Here is a 23,690-nt window from a genome sequence, read left to right on the forward strand (position 1 = left end):
AAAGAAGAGCATCTGAGGGACCCTAAGGCTAGCTTATGGTCAATATGTTATCTCAGCTGAATCTCACAAAAATCCTATAGGGTAGGACAGGTATGATCTCTGCTTGACTAATTGAGGAAATTGAAGCACTGAAATTTTTGTGTGACATGTTCAGGGGCATAGAATTAATTAATTAGTTGTGAAAGCTTGAACATACCTATGTTCAAAAAATGTTTGCACTGCACAACTTTGTAATAATTTTAGAAGTGGTTTTATATTTGGAAAGACGCATTATGGAGGTCATACCTGAGTGGGACCACAACCATTAAAAATTCCCATGTGGGGGCTTCCCTGGTTGCGCAGTGGTTGAGAGCCCGCCTGCCGATGCAGGGGACACGGGTTCGTGCCCCGGTCCGGGAAGATCCCACATGCCGCGGAGCGGCTGGGCTCGTGAACCATGGCCGCTGGGCCTGCGCGTCCGGAGCCTGTGCTCCGCAGCGGGAGAGCCCACAACAGTGAGAGGCCCGCGTACCACACAAAAAAAATAAATTCCCATGTGTAATGAAGTTTTAGTTCTTTGATTTTATCAGTCTTCCATATAGAATCTGAACCTTAAGACTTTTAATTCCTAAGTGGAGAATCATTTCTACTAATTTATTTTGCTACAAATACTTTTTGGAAATAGGTGAAGTATAGCATGTACCTTTCTGCTTCTCAGGAAAATAGCTTCTAGTAATGTCCTGGAACATTTTGACCCTCGAAGATTTTCTGGATAAAACATAACCCATATTTTTAACCTTGAAAATGCTAAGAAATAATTTCTCAAGCCACTTTCATAGAACCACAGATTTTCAGATCTCTGAAGAATCTCAGAGTTCATCTGATTTAGCTTCACTATTTTACAGATGAGAAAACAGTCTGTATGATTTGCTCAGTTTCCAAAATTATGTTCCATAGAATTTTATTCCTTGGAGGTACCTCGTACTGTATTTCCCTTTTGGAAATTCATAAAATATACCAGAATATTGACAGCTCTGAAATATTAAATTTTATTTTGCATAATGTTTCCCTAATCCCTTTTTTTTTGTAAAGTATATATTTTTAGTCTCAAAAGATATAAAATACCTTAGGAATAACTGACAAAATTGGCATATCTGTCTTAAAGGGAAATTTGGCATTTCTAATGAAATTGTAGATGCCCTACTGTTCAGGAATTCTAGTGGTTATATACAATAGAGGCATCCTCTCACTGTTCACAGAAGACCCTTTTGCTTTTTGGTTTTTTTTGACAATTTGCTAAACATTGTCATAGGCACTGAGTATTCAGCAAGTAAGCATAAGCATAGGAATATTTATTATGGCATTTTTCATAGTAGCCAAACATTGGAAAGAATGTAAATGTCTATCAACAGGAGAGTGAATAAATTGGCTATATTCATACAATGGAAATGCTATGTAGCAGTTAAAATAAATGAATAAGATGTATTTATCAACATGAAGAATAAATCTAAAAAATTGTTACATGAAAAAGCAAATTGAATATAGACGTGTACGATATGATAATATTTATGTAATGCAAAACAGTAATATGTATTACCTGTGGATGCATACATCATAAAAGTACAAAAGCATGTATTGAAATAACACCAAATTCAAGGTAGAAATCTCTGTGGAGAGGTCCCTAATCTCTTAAGATCATATGATCAAAGAATACTTTTATTAAGTAACATCCATAATTATTCCATAGAATACTCTTTACAAGATGGTATTATAGAAAATTTTTATTTTTATATTATATTGTGGATTAGTAAAATATTCCAAAATGTTTTGTTAGACTTAATTCAGAGTAATTTGAATTAATCTATAATGTATGTCCCATAATATCGCACATAATTTGAAATGAATATTCTAATGATTTCTACTTTGTACAGATGTTGGACAGATGAATTTATACTTAGACACTTTTGTGGCTTTCAGGTTAAAAGAGTCTTATAATTATGGTGTATTGTTTTAATGTTTTGTGGTAGTATTAATTTATTTTAAAAGTAGAGTTATTTTATTGTCAGTGTGAGAATGGAAATTAAATTATGTGACAGATCATTGGTAGCTGCTCTTATTGTAGAATCTAATGGAAATCTAGTTAAAGTTATTAAAATGTCCATTATCTCACTTTCATTTTCTCTTAGCTGCTATGCCTTTTTTGCCTTCTTCCATGACAAGCCTAAAATTATCTCAAAACAGATTTACATGTGTTCCAGAAGCAATTTTAAATCTTCCACAGTAAGTTTATTATTTTAACTTTAAAAACCACACGAGGTGGAACAGAACCTTCAGAAATATGGTTTTAACTTAGACATATAAATGTAATTGATTTCTAAACCTACTAAACTTAATGTTTTAAAATCTATGAATGTTTGACTTTTAATATTAGACAAAAGATGTGAATTGTTATTTGGACTTTTCAACTTTGTTTTTTTTTTTTTGTGTTTGAAATTTTTCTTTTTTTTTTTTTTTTTTTGGACTTTTCAACTTTTATATTAATTTAATGTGCTGTTGTGTAGAAACAATTTAAGAGTAATTAATTGTTGCATTATTATAATCAAATGAGATTGTACTGGCTATCACTTTAACTTTTAAAATTTCACTTGCTTTGGGGATTATGTTGCTAAAACACTATTAACTTTGAAATTATACTTGTTATGTTCGAGTGACATTCTTGGTGAAGAATAGGATAATTTATGTCGTTCCAAGTATTTGGGGATATTTTTGGTTAATTTCATTAAAAATAAAAGCTTCCTATTAAAATCCAGGCATTAATTAGATTTCAAATGTGTTGTAATCTTAAATAACTATTCTAGTAGTGTTATTTATTATAAATAAAATCCATCAAGGTACATGTGCAAATATATACATATACAGGCAAATAATACTTAGTTATAATTTAGCCATGGAAGGTGTGAGACAGATGAATAATAGTTAATTTAAGTCTAGGTTTAGAATGTGTCAGACACTGTAGTTTACTGCTTAACAGTGGATCATCTTTTTAATCTTCCTAATAATCCTATGAAATACTTACTGTTATCATCTCCACTTTATAATGAGAACTCTATTTCATAAGAGAGAGAAAGTAACTTGCCCGAAGTCACAGTTCTTAAACACTGATGGTTTGATTTCAGACTCTTAATTCTGACATACAGGCATCTATAGAATACAGGTGGGCGGTCCTATATTTTAAACATAATTTATTCTTGAAAATGTGTTTGGAAGCCACCTATTTATAAAAGCTCATTAGAGGCCTTCCGTGGTGGCGCAGTGGTTGAGAGTCCGCCTGCCGATGCAGGGTTCGTGCCCCAGTCTGGGAAGATCCCACATGCCGCGGAGCCTGCGCGTTCAGAGCCTGTGCTCCACAACGGGAGAGACCACAACAGTGAGAGGCCCGCGTACCGCAAAAAAAAAAAAAAAAAAGCTTATTAGAAGATGCATGTCATAAGAAAGCTTTCTTCCCAGAGAACTAAAAATATTATGCAGTCCCTAATTACACTATACCTTTAGACACCATCTTCAGGTATACATTTTAGTGTTTTATATGTATTTTTTAAATTTTTTCTTTTGTTTCACAAATGAGCGTGTGGTTGGCCAGCTTCAGTCTCCAAGCTTAGTCTAAAAGCTAAGAGACACTGCCTTTGAACAACCTGACGATTCTCAACTTTGTCTCAGTTGCATTGTTTGTTAGACATACATGTCTTATCTTTAATATAGTCAAATTAATTTTCTTGTTTTCAACATTTTTATAAGGTAACTAGGGCAAAATCTAGATCATTTAAAAATTAGAGCAATAATGTTGCTCTGCAGATCTGAATCTTGGTCTAGCAGGCAGTACAGCTATTTGAGCTTAGAATTAATTCATAATACTTCAAATATGCTGGATGAAAGGGATCAGTATACAGTAGTAAAAGTCCAGGCAACCTTTTACATAGTCAAATATACCACAATTGTTGACTATCTTTATTCTTCCTACACATGTACATTTACATGTGACATGTGTTTTTCTGCTATTTCCTGCAAATTTTGGGTAGCTATTCCTGCCTGAAAGCAACAAATTTACATTGAGGGCCTGCTGTATACAAGACATCATGCTCAATGTTATGATATTTTTCACACTGAGGCTGGCTGCTAAAAATGATAGTAAACTTAAGGACCCAACCTCTGAAGAATCCCTCCAGGTATGAGTGAAATTGAACAGAGAAATGGAGGCTACATATTTGTAAATCTTGTATAGAAGGCAGGAATCTTAATGACTGGTTTTGCCTTTGTTAATTATGATTTCTCATGCATCATAAGTGTTTGTAAAACACTTGGTCTTTCCTTATGGTTGACATTTTTATGTTTCTGAAGTAGGGAAATTAGGCCTCAATTTTGTTTTTATTGGTCCTTTTTAAAATGTTCCTGTTGAGACATGCCTTTTTTTTCTAGCCTGTATATACCTTTATGTACACAAAAAAACACGTATGTACTCATATATAAATAATGTTAGTTTTAAAGTTATACCTTATTCTCACTCTGGTGAAAATTACTTGTGATGTTATTTCATGTATTTTGGAAACACTCATTTGATTTTTATCTGGACATTGTATTGTTTCAGCCTGCGGTCCTTAGATATGAGCAACAATGATATTCAATATCTACCAGGTCCTGTGCACTGGAGATCTTTGAACTTAAGGGAACTCTTGTTTAGTCATAATCAGATCAGTATCTTGGACTTGAGTGAAAAAGCATGTGCATGGTCTAGAGTAGAGAAACTACATCTTTCTCATAATAAACTGAAAGAGGTAAGAGGTCATTTTTATTTGTTTAGAATTATTTCCAGTTTGAAAATATGCTTTTATAATTTGCATTATCACAAATGATTATTTCAAAATCTGTTATTTGATATTGCTTACTTTTTGAATAAGATCTAATCCTACCCTGAGGTAAATGGGTATATTAACAATGCTTAATTTCCTTAAAAAATCACTTTTTGTGCTCTATTTTATTTTGAATATTTATATATATATATTTAATTATGAATGTGTGTAATGCTTTAAGCGTGACAATTTATCACAAAATCGCTAATCTGTTAACAGACTCTCAGACATGCTGTATTTGTCAAGTTGTCTCCGGGCCATATATAGCCTGTGTTTTTCAGCTGACATTCTTTTCCACATTCTTAAATTTCTGCATTCACCCAAATGGACAGGTCTCTGTTATAAATCTGAAATTGATTATCCATTCGTCCCAGAAAATTTTTTTTTTTTTGCCAAGTTCAAGTCTGTTGCCTATAAAAGCCAAAAAAACAGTAAAGTGTCTGAAGCCATGAGGTTCAGAATAACTCTGAATATTTTGGAATACCTGACTTTTTTTGCAGCAAATTAATGTTTGCTATTATAGAAGTAATGACTATTGCTTAAAAATTTGGAACAGAAAGAAATTCCAATATTTATGCCACTTAAGGTATAAACATTTAGTTGTATTTTAAGAACAGTAAGTTGTACATAAGTCTGTGATGATTAGATGTTTAGTTTTACTGAAAAACGCAGTGTGAGGGAATAGACTGAAGCCACAGATGATTGGTTTTGGATACATAAAAAGAACTTCTTTACTTTCAGTGTTGTGAACTGATGAAATATGTTAAGGAGGCAGAATGGGTTTTTAAAGATTATAAATAAATGACATAGATTGGAGTAAGTCCTTTATATGTATGTTTTCAAACATTTATAATGAAAACTATGACAAACCTTTGGAAAGTTTTAGAACTCTGTTGAGAGGCTGTGCAAGGTGCTGATGGGATCTCTGAGCCTCTCTTGTTTCATATTAGCATCTTGTGTTTTGGCAGCACACATTTCTTTCTTCCCACCAACAGGATTTGCCCTTTTTTATTTCATTAAGATTCCTCCTGAGATTGGCTGTCTTGAAAATCTGACATCTCTTGATGTTAGTTACAACTTGGAGCTGAGATCCTTTCCCAATGAAATGGGGAAATTAAGTAAAATATGGGATCTTCCTTTGGATGAACTGCATCTTAATTTTGATTTTAAACACATAGGATGTAAAGCCAAAGACATCATAAGGTTAGATAATTTTATTTTCATTTGTTTTTATTAAATTTGTTTCAGATATCCTTTCTTTGTGACTTTGATGGATATATAGTTACAATTTAAGAAAAAAATATATAGTACCATCCAACGTTTATTTGTCATTTGCCCTTTATTTAATAAATGGGTTTGTTTGGTGCCACTGCAGAGTTTTTCATTTCCTCCTAGCCAAGTTAAGGTTGACAGAATGGCTTCTCCTTATCATGCTTTTCAGTAGAAAGGGACTCTAGAAGGAAATTATTACTATTTGGTCTCTTGTTACCAGTTATACAATCTAAAGAAATAAAGCATAGTATTATAACTTCTCAAGCTGCGTTTCATATAGCAAATAGTTATCGTATGTCTATTATATCTTAAAGCATTATAGTTACTTAAATGATATAAAATTACATCAATTTTGCTTAGGAAGCTGATAACCTACTCAACTTGATCATCTTTGAAACCACCAAAACTTCCACGTATCACTGTTTCTGGTTTTATATTTTATGAACTTCAAATATCTTTAATAATGAACTTTATTCCACTCTTTGTTACTGTTTGAGCACATTAATTACTCTTTGAGCACATTAGTCTTATTGTTACTGTTTGAGCACATTACTCTTATTGTTACCTACCTGTAAAATCATTTATTTTTATTTCCACAAAACTACTGCTATCCATATCTATCTTACAGGTTTCAGCTCAGTTATCACCTCTTAATGTATCCTTGACTTGCCTATAGTATCCACTAAGTCAAGGACCATGGCTACATTTACTTACTATTTCATTCTTGGCACCAAACACGGAGTCTGGCATACAATTAATAATTGTTGCATTACGAGTGAACTACAGTTACCTAAATCTCTTCTTTAAAGTTTCTTAATTTATATTTAGCTTTTTGTCTCTTTTTATGAACAAAGATTTGGTTTTTTTTGTTCTCCTGAGTGTGATTTAATTTGAAAAAACAAAAAAGATCTTTTCACCAACTATGTTAAATAAACGTGACTAGCCCGCACCCTACACAATTATTTCCCATGATTTTCCTTCCTGAAACTGGAAAAGATGTTCATATAAAAATGTATTCAATTCTTACTAAACATTTAGTAGAACTGGTTTTCGATGTGTTATGCTATATTATCAAGCTACTATATAACTAAATATTTTTAAACATATTTAACATTTTTAGAGAGAACATAGACCTGGAGTAATTTAGAAATTGTAGTCCTCATTTGCTTTTTTAAAGAATGACAAAGAATGAATTCTTAATAAATAGACATTTGGACCATTGATTTTCTTGTTTATTGGTGATGAAAACAGAACATAAGCTGTATGTGAGAAAATGACTGATTTCAATAACAGCAGGTACAAGATCTGATCTGCCAGATCTTGTTTTCTAGAGCATCAAATAATTCAAGAAAATAATGATGCTTTTTGCTCAGATCATCAGGAATGTTGGACAGATTCCTATTAGTTATGAGAACTAATCAGTCAATATTCCCTAAGATTCACTTATGATTTAGTTTATTTTTCTAATTTTAAACTGTGGCAACATTTTAACATAATTAAAATATATCTTTCTATATCTATTTTATTTTTGAGAACATTTAAATGTACTATTAATTTAAAGGTGGTTGCTAGCCACCTGCAGCACTTCTAGTTAGTTTCAATTATTTTTGCATTAAGACTTAGGAACAGCAACATATTATCTGCTGATAGTATAATCATTTATATGTATCAATTTATAATTTAACCAATATGTTCTCCCTTTCCATTTACATTATGTATATGCATGTATGATATATATGAATATATACATTATGTATACCATACATGAATATATGTACGCATACACATGTATAATGTACCAAATACGACCTCACTATCAAAGTTTAGTATAGCAGTATGCTTATATACTCTACCTTGATTGTTTATCCTATGAGCTTTGTAAAATTTTATACTTTGGGCTTCCCTGGTGGCGCAGTGGTTGAGAGTCCGCCTGCCGATGCAGGGGACACGGGTTCGTGCCCCGGTCCGGGAGGGTCCCACGTGCCGCGGAGCGGCTGGGCCCGTGAGCCATGGCGGCTGAGCCTGCGCGTCTGGAGCCTGTGCTCTGCAACAGGAGAGGCCACAACAGTGAGGCCCGCATACTGAAAAAAAAAAAAAATTATACTTTATAATTTTTAGGGTTTTATTTGTGTTATTTAAAGAAGTTATGTGTGTGTATAAAATTCTAATGGGTATTACAAACATATTTTGAAATTTTGATTATTTCTGGTGATAGAATATCATTATATTTGATAATGCTGCCGATCATTATCAACTACACCAACATCACTAACAAAATATATGCATTAATAGTGCATTGAAAGACACATGCATTATTAGTTACATGAGCTATGCACTCTTTTGCATACTGTATTTTAGAACAGTTTGATATTTGAAAGAATTCAGTGCATAAGAATTCACCTATATCATAAGTACACTGCTAAGCAGTTTATTTTATTTTTGTTTTTCAAATACCAGGTTTCTTCAACAGCGGTTAAAAAAAGCTGTGCCCTATAACCGAATGAAACTTATGATTGTGGGAAATACCGGGAGTGGTAAGACCACCTTGTTGCAGCAATTAATGAAAATCAAGAAATCAGATCTTGGGATGCAAGGTGCCACAGTTGGCATAGACGTGAAAGACTGGCCCATCCAAATAAGAGGCAAAGGGAAGAAAGACCTCATTCTAAATGTGTGGGATTTTGCAGGTATTTATTTTGCTAGAATTTTTTATTCACACATCTTTTTAAAACAGGGACTTAAAAACTGAATTTTCTGTTCCAATACTGCAAAGAGACCTGGTGGATCCTATGGAATTATTCCAAAGCCACTTATTTCTCCTAATTCTACCCTTGCCACCAGAATGGAGAAGCCGTGGAAGGAAATGTTAGGAACCAGTACATGCTAGCTGAAGCTAAGTAGCTGACACATGTGAAAAGTTGTCAGTCCCTAGTAAAAAGCCAGTGTAGCCATGTAACCATCATCTTTTTATAGTTTTTCTCTTTCTTTGTGTGATAAATGGTGGATAGTATCACTTTATTTTTGAAGAAGATAAAGAATTCTTGCCTATTTTCTGGAAGGCTAAAAAATTCTCTAATCTTTATTTAGGTTGTGAGGAATTCTACAGCACTCACCCCCACTTCATGACCCAACGAGCCCTGTATCTTGCTGTCTATGACCTCAGCAAAGGGCAAGCTGAAGTTGATGCCATGAAGCCTTGGCTCTTCAATATAAAGGTGATCTGTTCTAATCATTTGAAAATGGAAAATAATTCTTGGGTTTTTTTGGTATGTAAGGTAATTTATTTTGGGCAAACAGGTGCTTCAAATAGTCTCTTCAAATAATTTTTTAAAAGAAAGAAGCACTAAAATTTTGAGTTGGGAAAGTAATTAAGTTGTGACATGAAAATAGTGTTTTCTATATGAGTGAGAGTTATAGAAACTGGAAACCCTTTTAAGCTATAAAAATTGAGAGTTTATAAGTTAAACTATTTTTGATATTATTTTGATATTATTTGATATTATTTGTTTTTTTTTTTTTGGCTGTGCCACGTAGCTGGCAGGATCTCAGTTCCCCGACCAGGGATTGAACCTGGGCCACATCAGTGAAAGCCTGAATCCTAACCATTAGGTGACCAGGGAATTCCCTGATATTATTTCTTAAGGGTAATATGAACTTCCCTAATTTAAAATAAACCATAGTGAAAAAAAGCAATCTGTGCATCACCAACTCTGTCTTCAGAGGCAATTTAGTGTGAAGTCCTTCAGATCTTACAGTTTTAAATGGTCCCAGATTAATAGTATATTTGGAATTTTGCAATTTTTCCAATTTTTCCCTTGCTGTCATATTGTCAGCTATTACTTTATGTATATATGGTTTTAAATATATATGACTTTTTAGAATTGAGACCAAAGTAAGAGTGAATGGTCTTTGAATGATGCTCCAGTGGGCTCTTCTGTGAGGCAAGCCCTTGAAAAGATTTGTCAGGAAATTTCAGCTCCATCAAGCTTGTTTTGTCATTTTGGTAATTTTTTAAACTTCCTTTTTTTGACTTTATTATAGCTAGCGAAAGTGAGAAAATACTATAGTCGCAGTAATATTTGCTTTAGTGACTTTTTTCATTGTAGACTCCACACTGAATGACTTTAATATGAATTAAGGAGATTGAATTTACAGGTAAGGAAGAGAAAATATAAAACAAATTGTATCACTCTGAAATAATTTGGGGGTTATTAAATACTATTTTATTTAGAAGACCAAAGCACACTTAGAGAATAACCCATTTTAAGGCACGGAAAAAGCAAAAGAAAAATATACTATTACTGTTACATAGGCCACCTGAAAGAAAAGTGATAATAATTGGATAAGAAGGGGCATAAAATTGACTTTTAAAATTTCATAAGGGTAAGTTTTTTCTTAGGTTTAAGGAAGGAAAGGAAGTTGTTATTTTCTTCTTAGAAGTCTTGATTTCTCATTTCCACTCAAGTGAATTTCATAGAAAGTGAATGTCAGTGGAAATGTAAGCAGTCTTGATTTAAAAAAAAAACACAAAAGTATTTTGTATCTTTCCCCATAGGCTCGTGCTTCTTCATCCCCTGTGATTCTTGTTGGGACACATTTGGATGTTTCTGATGAGAAGCAGCGCAAAGCCTGTATCAGTAAAATCACCAAGGAGCTCTTGAACAAACGAGGGTTTCCTGCAATACGGGATTACCACTTTGTAAATGCCACTGAGGAATCCGATGCTTTGGCAAAACTTCGGAAAACCATCATAAATGAGAGCCTCAATTTCAAGGTAACATGGTTCATTGCCGACTTTAGGTAGTAGATAAATATAATTTATTAATTCTCATGTTGTGCAACTGCTAAGAAATGTCAAAAGTCTTGAGAAGAGAGCAGCTATCTTAAAACTGTGGGTGTTTTTCAGAGCTGTTAACATTATTAAAGTACTTTCAGTTTTAAAACTATTTATGCTATACTTTATTTCAAACTCATAGAAGTGGGAATAAAAATAATTTGAGGATACTGAGAGAAACTAAGAGGATATCTGAGAGGCTGAGAGAATATTCCTGAGAGAATCTGGGGACATGTTTCTGATGCCCTTTCTCTCCCAACTTCCTGTAGTGGTGATTCAATCCAAAGGATAAAGACGAATGTTGGGGTCTTGGGGTTATCTTTCTTATATTTTCCATCTGCTCCTTTCTTTTCGAGTTCTTATTTTATGCTCTCCTTGATTTTCTTTGTTGTTCCTTCATGTCTCTTGTCACTGTGATCTCCCTTCCAAATATTTTTTTCTCAATATTGGGAGAAGTTTCTTTCATCTGATAATCAGGGTCACTAATTTGGTTTTCATCAATGTCTAAGCAATTTTTAGTTCATACAAACTGGGTTTTTTCATTTTGGGAATTATGTTTTTGATTTCAAAGTTTTCTTCTGGTAAGACAAATGTAATTCATAGAGTTCATAAAACACAAATAAATTGGTTAACAGTGAGAACACTTGTTATTAATACTTGCAAGAGAAAGAAATTTTACCTGGGTTCTACAGACAGCATGGTATGAACTGTACTGAAAAACACCCTGAATAGTTCAATATAACAACACAATGGTGGATTTCACTGTTAGTCTCTGTTCGTTTAGCTCATTAGCACTAATGATCAAGGCCATGGCTTATAACAAGGGTCCTGTTTTGCCTGGACAGTCCCAGCATAATTATTAATTGTGTCCCACTGTATTCTCAGAAGCATTCCAGTTTGGATGATAAATTATATGGTCACCTTGGTTATAATGTGTTGGCTAGTTAGCTTAGTTCTTTTCCATTTCCACAGATTATGTTCCTATCCAAAACGTAATGAGCCATTTATAAACTGGTCTTTGTGGTGCCCAGGGAGAGAATTTGCACATTTGTATCTTTCAGCACATTTATCCCAGTCACTAAAAGCTTTTACAAATGGTGGATCAGTGACATTTTATATAAGAAGAATGAAATATCATTTATTTGTAGATTTTCTTACTTTTTTTGTGGGACATATGACTAAAGAGTAATATGACTTTTAAGAAACAAATATGCAAAATTAATATATTCAATTAAATATTCTCTTTACCCAGGGAGTTTTCTTTTGAGACTATACCTGTGCTTACAGAACTTTGTTGTTATTTATAATATTTTAATATCTTCTCTTTTTATCACTGGTATCAGAGCATTTATCATATTTTAAAAAAGACTTCTTGGAGGATGAGTTTGTTTTGAGAAAGCCTGAATTTAGTTGAAGCAAAGTCTGGATAAGGTGGTTCATCAAGCTGGACTGGTATTGCTTTAGGCTAATAACAATTTATCACTATCAATCAATGAGACCAATTTTCTTTCTGCACTTGTACATGAACTCTGAAGGCAATACCAGATAAGGAAGTAAAACAAATGCTTTGAGAAATGGCAGTATTATTTGAAGAAAGGTATCTATTGCTAATGGATACGTCATTCTGGCATATTGGTTTGAAAATCTGTTTGATTGCTTTGCAGAATAGTGACTCAGATGACCCCAAAACAATAAACCTGCCAGAACTTGAATATTCTTTCCTCCCTGAGGTGCTTCAACCTGTATTCAAACAACAGCTTTTAATCTACTAGAAATCTTTTTTTGTTTGCCCTTTCATTTGTTTTTCATCTTTTCCTTTTATCTTGGCTCTTTTCTAATCTTTCCCTGTCTCACCCTTATTAACATGTGTCTGTGCAGACTTCAGAATAAAAGTTTTTTTGTTTTTGGCTGTTGGTGACCTGATAATAAAGCTTAAAACAAGGAGGACAAAACAGAATTCAGTGCCAACCATATCCCTCTCAATCTTGTCCAGCCCCTTAGCAGAGTGGGATCCTTTGCTGGCCCTGTAATCCAGCCCTGTAAAGTTCATCCTTTTGTTCCTTGATTGCTTTCTGTGAGAACTCTTGTTTACTTTTATATGTAGGTTTCCCTTCTTGGGTTAAAACATAAATTTCAGTCTGAATTTCTTTTTTATCTTAATTTATAAATGATGAAGAGAGAGAATATGAAAAGTGCAGGTTAGTGAAATTATATATAATTTTCTGGTTCAAAGCGTACATTGAAACAATCTTGAATGTTTGGAGGTAAATATGAAAGTAATGGTTACAGTTGCTGTAAATCAAGTTCCTTAAGATTCTAGTTAAAAGTAGAAAGAGCAAGTTAAAGTGTGTGTGTGCATGTGTGTAATAAAACCCAATTTCTATTTGTAATAAGTTGAAGAATTCATGTAGAAATTATGTTAGTTATTGTCAGGTAAAAAGAATATACAAGAATATATTCATGGGTTGAGAAATGGGGAGAGTGTGCCACCTGGTGGTTCTCAAAGGTATTTTAGTTACTATTGTTAGGGTTGCATTTCTATTTAAAATTAGATTTTTAAGAAAAAAGTTTGGAAAAGATAATTATAGGAACTATCACTTTAAGGTCATTCTTTTAAAATTTTATTTTATGTATCTCTTGATTAGTAGACAGTTGTTAGATTCTAAGTGTAACAGACCCCAGATCATCCTCTCATATAAGAATCATTGGGGTTTAGATGATTTCTTATTTTTCCAAGTTCAAGTTTCCACAAAAAAGCATAGCTTGGGTGAGGAAATTTTATGTCTGTCTCCAGATTTCACTGTTGATATGTACATTCCACTAATACAACATTTTGCAAATAACAAGAACAAAATTTAGTTTTACCTTGGGTTGTGGATCACATTTTCATCTAATAAATAAGGTTCAAACGCTCTTACAATACTTGCTGACTTCTTATGCTAGCATATCTATTGCATGTAAGTTTAATGTCTTAGAAAACAGAAAGTCCTTTATTTACAGTCAATGATTTATCTTGGATTTTGCCATGGATTTTCTGAATAGCTAGATAAATATTTCCATGTAATATTATTTGATAGTTCTTTCCAAATTGGCTTCTGTGTTCATATTTTTTCTTATTTTAAGATCATCTTATTTATTCTTCACAATTTAATTGGTTTTACATTACATTTTTATTTTATTAAAAAATACAGTTCTGAATGATTAGCATAGAATTTACCACCCACATGACAAATCGATGAATAAAATGGATTTTTACAGCTTGTCATTTGTAATTTCATAGATCCGAGATCAGCCTGTTGTTGGGCAGCTGATTCCAGACTGCTATGTAGAACTTGAGAAAATCATTTTATCAGAGCGTAAAAATGTGCCAGTTGAATTTCCTGTAATTGACCAGAAACGATTATTACAGCTTGTGAAAGAACATCAGCTGCAGTTAGATGAAAATGAGCTTCCTCATGCAGTTCACTTCCTAAATGAATCAGGTTTGTTTATTGCATATTCTTTGAAAGCTCTGCTGTAGTAATTTGTGAAAATGCACCTGAACCTTGTATAGAACTTACATTTAAAATTTAACAAAATATTGACAAAATTCTTTAATAGGTAACTGATTTGTTTTTCTTTTTGAAAGATCATCATGAGCATTGATGTTGATTCATGTTTTATGTCATAAGAGAAAAATTTAGAAATTATCTAAGGGCAGTAGTGGAACAGGTCTCTGAGCAGGAGTTAAAACATGGGTTGTAGAACTTGACTGTACTATTCAGGACCTGTGAGACCCTATGTGGAGGCTATTTGTACACTGAAAAGAAGAATTATTATTGGGATGGTTTAACTTGGCACTTGGAGGATCAATGGTTGCCTGAGATGATGCAGCTACTGAGTGGCAGATCTTGCTCTGTTGCATAACATGTTGTCAGCATGACCTCACAGATGAAAACTCTTGAACAGACTTTGGTGCTAATTGTGTACTTGATCAATATAACCTTGCTAGAAATGTGTGAGTTGATTTGTAGTGCTCGGATAAGTGGTTGGGAAGTTGCTTTTGATCCCCAGATTCTGCTGTATGAAAAATAATCTTCACGTGGATTGAATCTGATCCATTCATTTCCTCATTGTTCTTAAACCAGTAGCTTCCTTTGATATTTTGTGTTTCTTACCTGTATTCGAAAATAAGATGTGTCTTTGTAGTATGTACTTAGAAAGCCAAAAATATTTATGAATTTCTATTTATTTCTAAATACATGTTCTTCAATGTATGGCTTTGTCTTAAATATGCTTAAATATGATCATTTTATATAGTTCAAAAGATAACTTTCTAAAATAACATTTGGATTTCAGGGCTTGGGAGCTGGGTTGCCTGGGTTCGGGTCTCAGCTCTGCCACTGAAGTTTACTTATCTGTAAAATGAGGAGGTTGGACTAGATTCTCTCTAAAGCCCCTTGATATTTGCATATTCTAAATTCCATGTTTCACTCTTGATTTTTACTCCAGGGGTTCTCCTTCATTTTCAAGACCCAGCCTTGCAGTTAAGTGACTTATATTTTGTGGAACCCAAGTGGCTTTGTAAAGTCATGGCCCAGGTTGGTATATTATATTTTTGTGGCATGGGATTAATGATTGAAGAAAACTACAAGTGACACCTAGAGCATTGAGTTTTATAGAGTTTGTGTTCAGTTAAGGTAGAAACTACTGTGAATATAGAAAACTGTAGAACAATTTGTGTAGAAGACTGCATAAAGAAGAACTTCATGAAAGAAGAGAAGGCATCTTAGAATTTACTTTAATGTCTTTGTTTTCAAGTCACAGACAGGTGTTTGTACTGCTCTGTTCCGTAGTACTTTTCTAGATCCTGATGATAGCTTTGGTTTGGTTATTGATATACTCAATTGAATGAAAGCTTTGTGAAAATCTTTGGGATAAGTACATATACGAAAAATGGGTTGATGAGCCTCTGAAACCTCAGTCTAGACAACATGGAGGAAAATTTTGACTCTTCAGTGGAATGTAAGGTCTAAATGCTTACAATTTTAAAAATTTTGAATAGTGGTGGTTATGGCTGTCTTTTCTCTATTTATATTTCATATGGAAAATTATTTCTTCTCCCAATAACAGTTACCAATGAGTTTATATTAATTAGCTATCATAATCCACCTCTATAGATTTGCCACAGAAAACCATTCAAACAGAACACACTAGCTCAGGATTCCTCAGTGTCAGCACTATTGACATTTTGGGCCAGATAATTCTTTGTTGTACATTGTAGGATGATAGCAGCATCTTTGGCCTCTACCCTCTAGATGCCAGTAGTACCTTCCCAGTATGACAAGCAAAAATGTGCCCAGACATTGCCAAATATTTTAGGATGCACAAAATCACCCTGGGTGAGAACAACTGCATCTGGATGAATCATGAATTGAAGTGAGCCTGGAGAGGGCGTCTCCAGCATGTGCACTCACTGGTGGCTATTTTGTTTATGAGTATAATTTTTTGAGTCACTAAAATGATTGTATTTTTTTATGTTAGAAATCTCTCTTCTTCTTTTTTTTTTTTTTTTTTTTGAGGTACGCGGGCCTCCCACTGTTGTGGCCTCTCCCGTTGTGGAGCACAGGCTCTGGACACGCAGGCTCAGCGGCCATGGCTCACGGGCCCAGCCGCTCTGCGGCATGTGGGATCTTCCCGGACCGCGGCACGAACCCGCGTCCCCTGCTTCGGTAGGCGGACTCTCAACCACTGCGCCACCAGGGAAGCCCCAGAAAGCTCTCTTCTAATCAACTATAATGTTAATTAAATTCCCTCAGGTAATCTTGAATAGTAGTTCCTAAATTTCATCTAAGGAAGAATAAGAAAGATATTTTAAAGAGGGAATTCATTTGTGGCTAAATCCTATACCACAGAACTTGAGAATGTATTGAAACGTTGCAATTGGCAATTAATTGTAATGGGACAGTTATTACTATTCTGGCAGTTTTTATTATTATTATTATTTTTTGCGGTACGCGGGCCTCTCACTGTTGTGGCCTATCCCATTGCGGAGCACAGGCTCCGGACGCGCAGGCTCAGTGGCTATGGCTCACGGGCCCAGCCGCTCCGCGGCATGTGGGATCCTCCCGGAGTGGGGCACGAACCCGCATCCCCTGCATCGGCAGGTGGACTCTCAACCACTGCACCACCAGGGAAGCCCGTCTGGCAGATATTTTTAAAGTAGATTTTCATCCTTCTGCACATATGCCATGGAAAGTGTGATTTTACTCATCTACCTAATGAGAATGGAGCCAGGAAGGTATAGTGGTCAAGAGCACAAGCTCTAGAGTCAGCATGACCTGCATTCAGATCTCTCCTAAATCCTTACTCACTTTGACATTTCTTAATGTTTTAAGCTTTTGTTTCTTCACTTGTAAAATAAGGATAATAACAATATTATCTTCTACATTGCCTCCCTAGTTCAGTATAAGTGAATAGTAAGTTTTAGCAAAAGTTTATATTTGACCTATTTGGTAATTAAAGACTTATGATCTCAGGAAATGAAAAAAAATCTTCAAAACTGTAAAGATGTATTCATGTAGTTTTGGAAAGTGTGCCAGGTATGGAGCTAAATAAAACAATATGTGTAGTTATATGCACTCTGTGTAGAAAAGGGAGTTTTAATTATACCCTGAAGATTTGTTGTTAGGTGGCACCTGTATCAGAAAATAACTGAACTCTGTATAGTCAAGAAAAGGCTAAAGTTGCACCAAAAAGTGATGTGTTTCCATGTAAATTGGGACTATTTAAAGTTGCACACATGTGGATAATATTAGAGTGGGTACATCTTATTCAATAGAATAACAAAGTGGTTTCCATCAGAATCACTATCTTTTTTTTTTTTTTACGGTACGCGGGCCTCTCACCATTGCGGCCTCTCCCGTTGCGGAGCACAGGCTCCGGACACGCAGGCCCAGCGGCCATGGCTCACGGGCCCAGCCGCTCTGCGGCATGTGGGATCCTCCTGGACCGGGGCATGAACCCGTGTCCCCTGCATCGGCAGGCGGACTCTCAACCACTGTGCCACCAGGGAGGCCCAGAATCACTATCTTTTAACAGAAGCAAATTTCCATCATGATGCAATAAAATCCCTGAAGATACTATGGAGTAATTAAGTTGAAACTCCATGAAAGTTCTCATTAGCATAGTTATACTATTAGTTATACTATAAACATGTCAATTTAATTGAAAATTAAGTCAAGAATTTGAACAGCTCAAGTTATTTTGAAAGATAGATCTAAAGGGTCAGTAAAATTTCTTAATGTGAAAGATAAATGCCATCATTTTTATTTATGCGATATACTGAAATATGTCATTTTTATTAAGGTTTAAAGAGAATGAAAGCCATAAGTAATCACGTGAAGACAGAATGATCTGCCTGACACCAAACCAGCAAAAATAAATAGGGTTATTCACCTCCAAGTTAGTCATCAAGACAAGGGAAGAAATAATTTCATGGTGTAGAAGCTCTAATGAGCCCAGCCACCCTCTTTGTGCCCAGAGCTGTTAGGTCACTAAACTTATTAAAGTTTCCATCAACACACAGAGAAATTTGCAAAACTCATTTAACTATATGATAAAAGAGATATGAAAGGGACTTACTGGTAGAGTATTATAAAACTTGCATGGCAATTTAATCTTGATAAAAAGTTGTGTGAGAAATTTGGAAAATTTTCTTTCCTTGCACAAGGGCATAAGTTAGCCTTAGAAGTTACCAGGCTGAAGGAATAATAAGAGGTCTTTCAAAGGTGATAAAATTAAGATAAGGTTTCAGTTTTTTATTGCTATATAACAAAATACCCCAAAACCTAGCGTACACAAGTAAACTTGGAGTAAAACATCAACAGCTTATTGTTTCTCACTGTTCTGTGGGTTGACTGGGTTCAGCCAAGTGGTTCTGCTCCACATGGCATTGACAGGGGTCGTTCGCTTGGCTTCCTCATTGAGTTGGGCTGGAGAGTCCAAGAAGGCTACACTCACATTTTTGGTGTGTTGATGCTCCTCCATGTGGTCTCTCATATATGCCTAGATCTCTTAAAGGCCAGGCCCAGAACTGGTAAAATGTCAGGTCTGCCACATTCTAGTGAGCAGAGCAACCACAAGTCTTGTTCAGGGAAATGGATGGATTCTATATCTTGAAGGATTAAGCAGCCCACATGTAGAGAGAGAAAAAATTAATGTGTCCATCTTTGGAAACTATCTGCTACAGATAGTGGTAGCGCAGCATAGATCTACTAAAAAAATCAAGCACAAACTTATATTTTAAAATCAGTTTGTCGGAGGCCGTGCTACGCCGAGCCCTGCGCGTGAACAGCTGCGGCAGGGGCAGCATCCAGCGGCGGTGCCAGCAGTTCCAGCCCGTTGCTTTACTTTTTAGCTGCACCAACGTAGTCATTATGCCGAAGAGAAAGTCTCCAGAGAATCCAGAGGGCAAGGATGGATCCAAAGTAACTAAACAGGAGCCCACCAGATGGTCTGCCAGGTTGTCAGCGAAAGCTGCTGCCCCAGAACCTGAACCTAAACCAAGAAAAACATCTGCTAAGGCCCTTATCCTTTGCATAGATCCTCACATGAGCCCTACTGAGAAAGAACTGGCAACAAAGGTTAAAAAAGGTGCTAAAGGGAAGAAGGAGGAAAAGCAAGAAGCTGGAAAGGAAGGCACAGAAAACTGAATCTGTAAACGAAAGAGAATGATTTGTCATGAAAATTGGGGTTGATTTTATGTACCTCTTTGGACAACTTTTAAAAGCTATTTTTACCGAGTATTTTGTAAATGCTAATTTTTTAGGACTCTACTAGTTGACATACAAAAATATATAAGGATGGACATTTTACCTTCTCATAGTCATGATTTTTTGAGATTCCCATCATCCTTGAGTAAAATAAATACCAATTTAGTATAGGAAGCTGTCTGTAAAATTGATTCACCATTCCATGCACTTGCTTTAAAAATTTAGTCCTGTGCATACTGTGGTGTTTTTACTGTGTATTTGAATTTTTTCATGCAGTTTTTTAGAGCAATAATCAGTGGTGCTTTTGTACCTAGGTTTTATGTGATTTTAATGAAACATGGATAGTTGTGGCCACCTGCTGACTATTTATGGTTTAAAATAAAAGGTTTTCCTGTCTGCAAAAAAAAAAAAAGTAAATAAAATAAAATAAAATCAGTTTGTCTAAGTAAAATAAATTAAAATAAGTATACAATAATGTCTGACATATGAGAGGTTACTTATATGCTTTTCAAAGATTATCTCATTTAATTCTCAGAACAACTCTTTTAAATGGTACTTTATTAGTGCCCATTCTTGAAGATGAAGAAATTGATGGACAGAGAGGTTAAATAATTTATCCAAAGTTACATATTCAGGGAGAATTAGAGTTACGATTTCAAACCAAGTGGTTTGACTCCATATTCAGGGAGAATTAGAGTTATGATTTCAAACCAAGTGGTTTGACTCCAGTGCCTATGAACCTAACCCTAGGATAAAATGCTCCAAACTTTATTTTCCCCCAGTTCACGAATTCAGCAGTATTTATTCAGCACCTAATGATGTTTCAGATATTGTTCTGGTGCTGGGGCGATAGCAGTAGACAAAACAAGTTTCCTGCATTCATGGAGTTGACGTTCAAATGGGAGGAAATAACCAAAACATGGATCCTTAACATGTTAGGTGGTACAGAATGCTACAAAGAAAATATAAAGTATGGCTGGGGGTAGAGAGTGAGTTTGTCAGACAGGTCTTAGCAACTTTAAAAACACTAAAACAGCAGTTTTCTTCACTACCTAAAGTGTAAGAGCAGTTTGGGCTATAAACTATACAATATGGAGGAAGTCCCAAATTATAGTTTTTATTATTTAATGACCCATTATACATTGCATTAGATATCATTATGTTCAATCAGTCATGTATTCATTGATTCAATGACGGTATACGTACAAAATAGAAACATAATGTTGAGTGAGACAAGTCCTCGGGCCTATGGATTTTACAGTCCAGTATTTTACCCAGCTACATGATAATGTAAATAATGTTTGTTCCTATTTAAGTATCCCTTAAACATTATAGATCTACTAAAGAAAATTAAGCACAAATCTCTTTTGAAAATTGATTTGGCCAAGTAAAATGAATAGGAATATGTAGATAATGGCTAACATTTGAGGGCTTGCTATTTGCTAAAAATTGTTGCATGCATTTTGCATGTTTTATGTGTATCTTATTTTGTTCTCATGGCAATCTAAGAGACAGTCACTTTTATTATGTTACAGAGAAGGAAACTGTGGGTAAAGAAATTAAATATCTTTCCTAAGGTCACACAATTGGCAGTAGAGCCTGGATTTGAACCTGAGTTCTTCTGAACTTATATTTTTAATTGTTATGATGATGATCGAAGCTCAAAGTATGATCTCCACATTAGAATCATCAGTTTCTTGTTAAAAAAGCAGATTCTCAAGCCTCATCTCAGACCTACTGATCCAGACTGAGTGGAGTCCAGTGAAATTCAGGGGTTACTTACTTTGTTTGAGAATCACTGAAATGTGCTAAGCTACCTCTCTTCTCGCTGATGGAAACCATCTCCTATTATATAAATGTAAAGTAACATTTCTATTGCAAACCTGTAGTGGTAACACAGTCTGGAAGATAATTTCCCAAGGAATATACTATTGATGAGACTGTAACAAGGATGTGGGGTACTGGATTGATGTGTTAATTGGAGTTGGGGAAGGCTTGTGGTTCATTGGTTTCAGAGGATCTCCAGAATTTCTGATCTGAATTAACTCCCTTAATTTAATAAAATTTTTTTTGTGTGTGTAGGGAGTACATGCCCCACTGGGCTTCTAGGCTACCTGGCTGCTAGCTAGAGAAATTAGGTCCTGTGTTGTACTTGACAACATTAAAATTGTTTTAATCATTTTTACTGAGCACAGGAAATGTTTTAAATGCAAAACTTTCCAGAAAATAAATTTTAGTGATTATGTATAAGTTTAAATCTTTCAGATTTTGACAGTGAAAGTGGAGGGCTGTCCAAAACATCCTAAGGGAATTATTTCACGTAGAGATGTGGAAAAATTTCTTTCAAAGAAAAAGAGATTTCCAAAGAACTACATGTCACAGTACTTTAAACTCTTAGAAAAATTCCAGATTGCCTTGCCAACAGGAGAAGAATATTTGCTGGTTCCAAGCAGGTAAGCCAAAACTTAAAATTTTATTACCCTATGGAAATTCACCATATATTATATGGTTTTAGTAGTCAAAGTAACTTTGGTCTGTGATAAATGTACTAACTTTTTTCTTCTTGTGTAAACTTCGTACTGAAGTATAACATTTTCTTTTAATGAAAACACTAAATTTGACATTTAAAGATACAGTAAATGACTGATTTTATGTATATAATTACTATTTGATTTAGCACTGCCTAATTTATTTAATAAAGATTAATAGTGGAGATAAGTCTCTGTGTGTGTGTGTGTGTGTGTGTCCTTACATGGTACTGGAAGAGTTATTACGCAGATTCTGGGGATATAATGAGTTTTCAACATAGTCTTAAAATAATTTATGGCTGTGAATTTTCAGAGGTATGGGCAACACAATGGAGGCCTAAGTTATAGCCCTGTACTGTAGAAATTCTTACTGCTTTATAAGCACCTGGGAAATGTTATAAAGTAATATGACATTGAAAAGTGCAAATTGCATTGGTTGATGGATGGTAACTAATTCTAAAAATAGATATAACTCTTTTCTAGGACATGAATTTTTTTCAAGTTTTACATAATCCCTTTACTCGTCTATGCATAACGAACTGTAATAATTTATTTATAGTATAAATAAGATTATTGAAAAAATTTCATGCATCTACATCTGATCATGCATTTGAATTAACCATTACATTTTGAGTAGGAAGAGCATGTAGCGAAAGAACATTATAAAAAGTGCAATTGCTTAGAATATTTATCTTCAATTCATTGATTTCAAGTAGTAAAGCACTTTGGTCAACATGATTGGGTATTTTATGAAGCTGTATAATGACAGTGTCCTTTTATCTTTAGTTTGTCGGACCACAGACCTGTAATAGAGCTTCCCCATTGTGAGAACTCTGAAATTATCATTCGACTGTATGAAATGCCTTATTTTCCAATGGGCTTTTGGTCGAGATTAATCAATCGATTACTTGAAATTTCACCTTACATGCTTTCAGGAAGAGGTATGTATTTAATGAAGAATTAATATTTAGAGAAGTTAGGAGGAAAGCATATTAAAATTAATGTCATTTTCCCAGAGTTTACTTGTTTGAAAGGCAGCTGAAAATCAGAAAATAAGCTCAAAAGACCTCAGAGTGGCCAATATAAAAACATACACTCAAATAAATTCATGCAATTTGTTAAGAAGAAAATTCCTCAAAGCCCATGTGTGCTTATTTTAGACACATTTACAATGCCTATGACTATCTCGCTTTGCAAGCCAAAGCAGACTAAAAGTAGCAATTTTAAAAGGTGAAATTAGTAAGCATCATTTGTTTAAACACACCCACCCAACCTACACATACACACAAACATACACACACACACACACACACACACGTGCGCTCAAAGAAAAACTAGGAATGGCCACCACTGCAGTCAGGGAGTTTTATTTAACAGTGTAACAGTTCCTGACCATTCAGACCATTCTGTGTAGGGACTA

At 34.6% G+C, this 23,690-nt stretch overlaps 1 protein-coding gene and 1 pseudogene across 1 annotated transcript in view; both read left to right on the forward strand.

Annotated features, from left to right (window-relative positions):
* The window catches only part of LRRK2 (leucine rich repeat kinase 2), a 153,818-nt gene that overhangs the window by 84,464 nt on the left and 45,664 nt on the right, over positions 1-23,690 (forward strand). Inside the window, exons 26-35 of the mRNA XM_060024585.1 lie at positions 2,166-2,259; positions 4,622-4,808; positions 5,905-6,086; positions 8,613-8,842; positions 9,243-9,370; positions 10,711-10,929; positions 14,270-14,471; positions 15,481-15,569; positions 22,008-22,195; positions 23,057-23,211. Of these exons, the coding sequence (XP_059880568.1) occupies positions 2,166-2,259; positions 4,622-4,808; positions 5,905-6,086; positions 8,613-8,842; positions 9,243-9,370; positions 10,711-10,929; positions 14,270-14,471; positions 15,481-15,569; positions 22,008-22,195; positions 23,057-23,211 (1,674 nt within the window). The remainder of the gene's footprint in view (positions 1-2,165; positions 2,260-4,621; positions 4,809-5,904; positions 6,087-8,612; positions 8,843-9,242; positions 9,371-10,710; positions 10,930-14,269; positions 14,472-15,480; positions 15,570-22,007; positions 22,196-23,056; positions 23,212-23,690) is intronic.
* Positions 19,299-19,830, forward strand: LOC132433600 (high mobility group nucleosome-binding domain-containing protein 3 pseudogene; annotated as a pseudogene).

This window comes from Delphinus delphis, chromosome 11 (assembly GCF_949987515.2).
Source record: "Delphinus delphis chromosome 11, mDelDel1.2, whole genome shotgun sequence".
Lineage (NCBI taxonomy): Eukaryota > Metazoa > Chordata > Mammalia > Artiodactyla > Delphinidae > Delphinus > Delphinus delphis.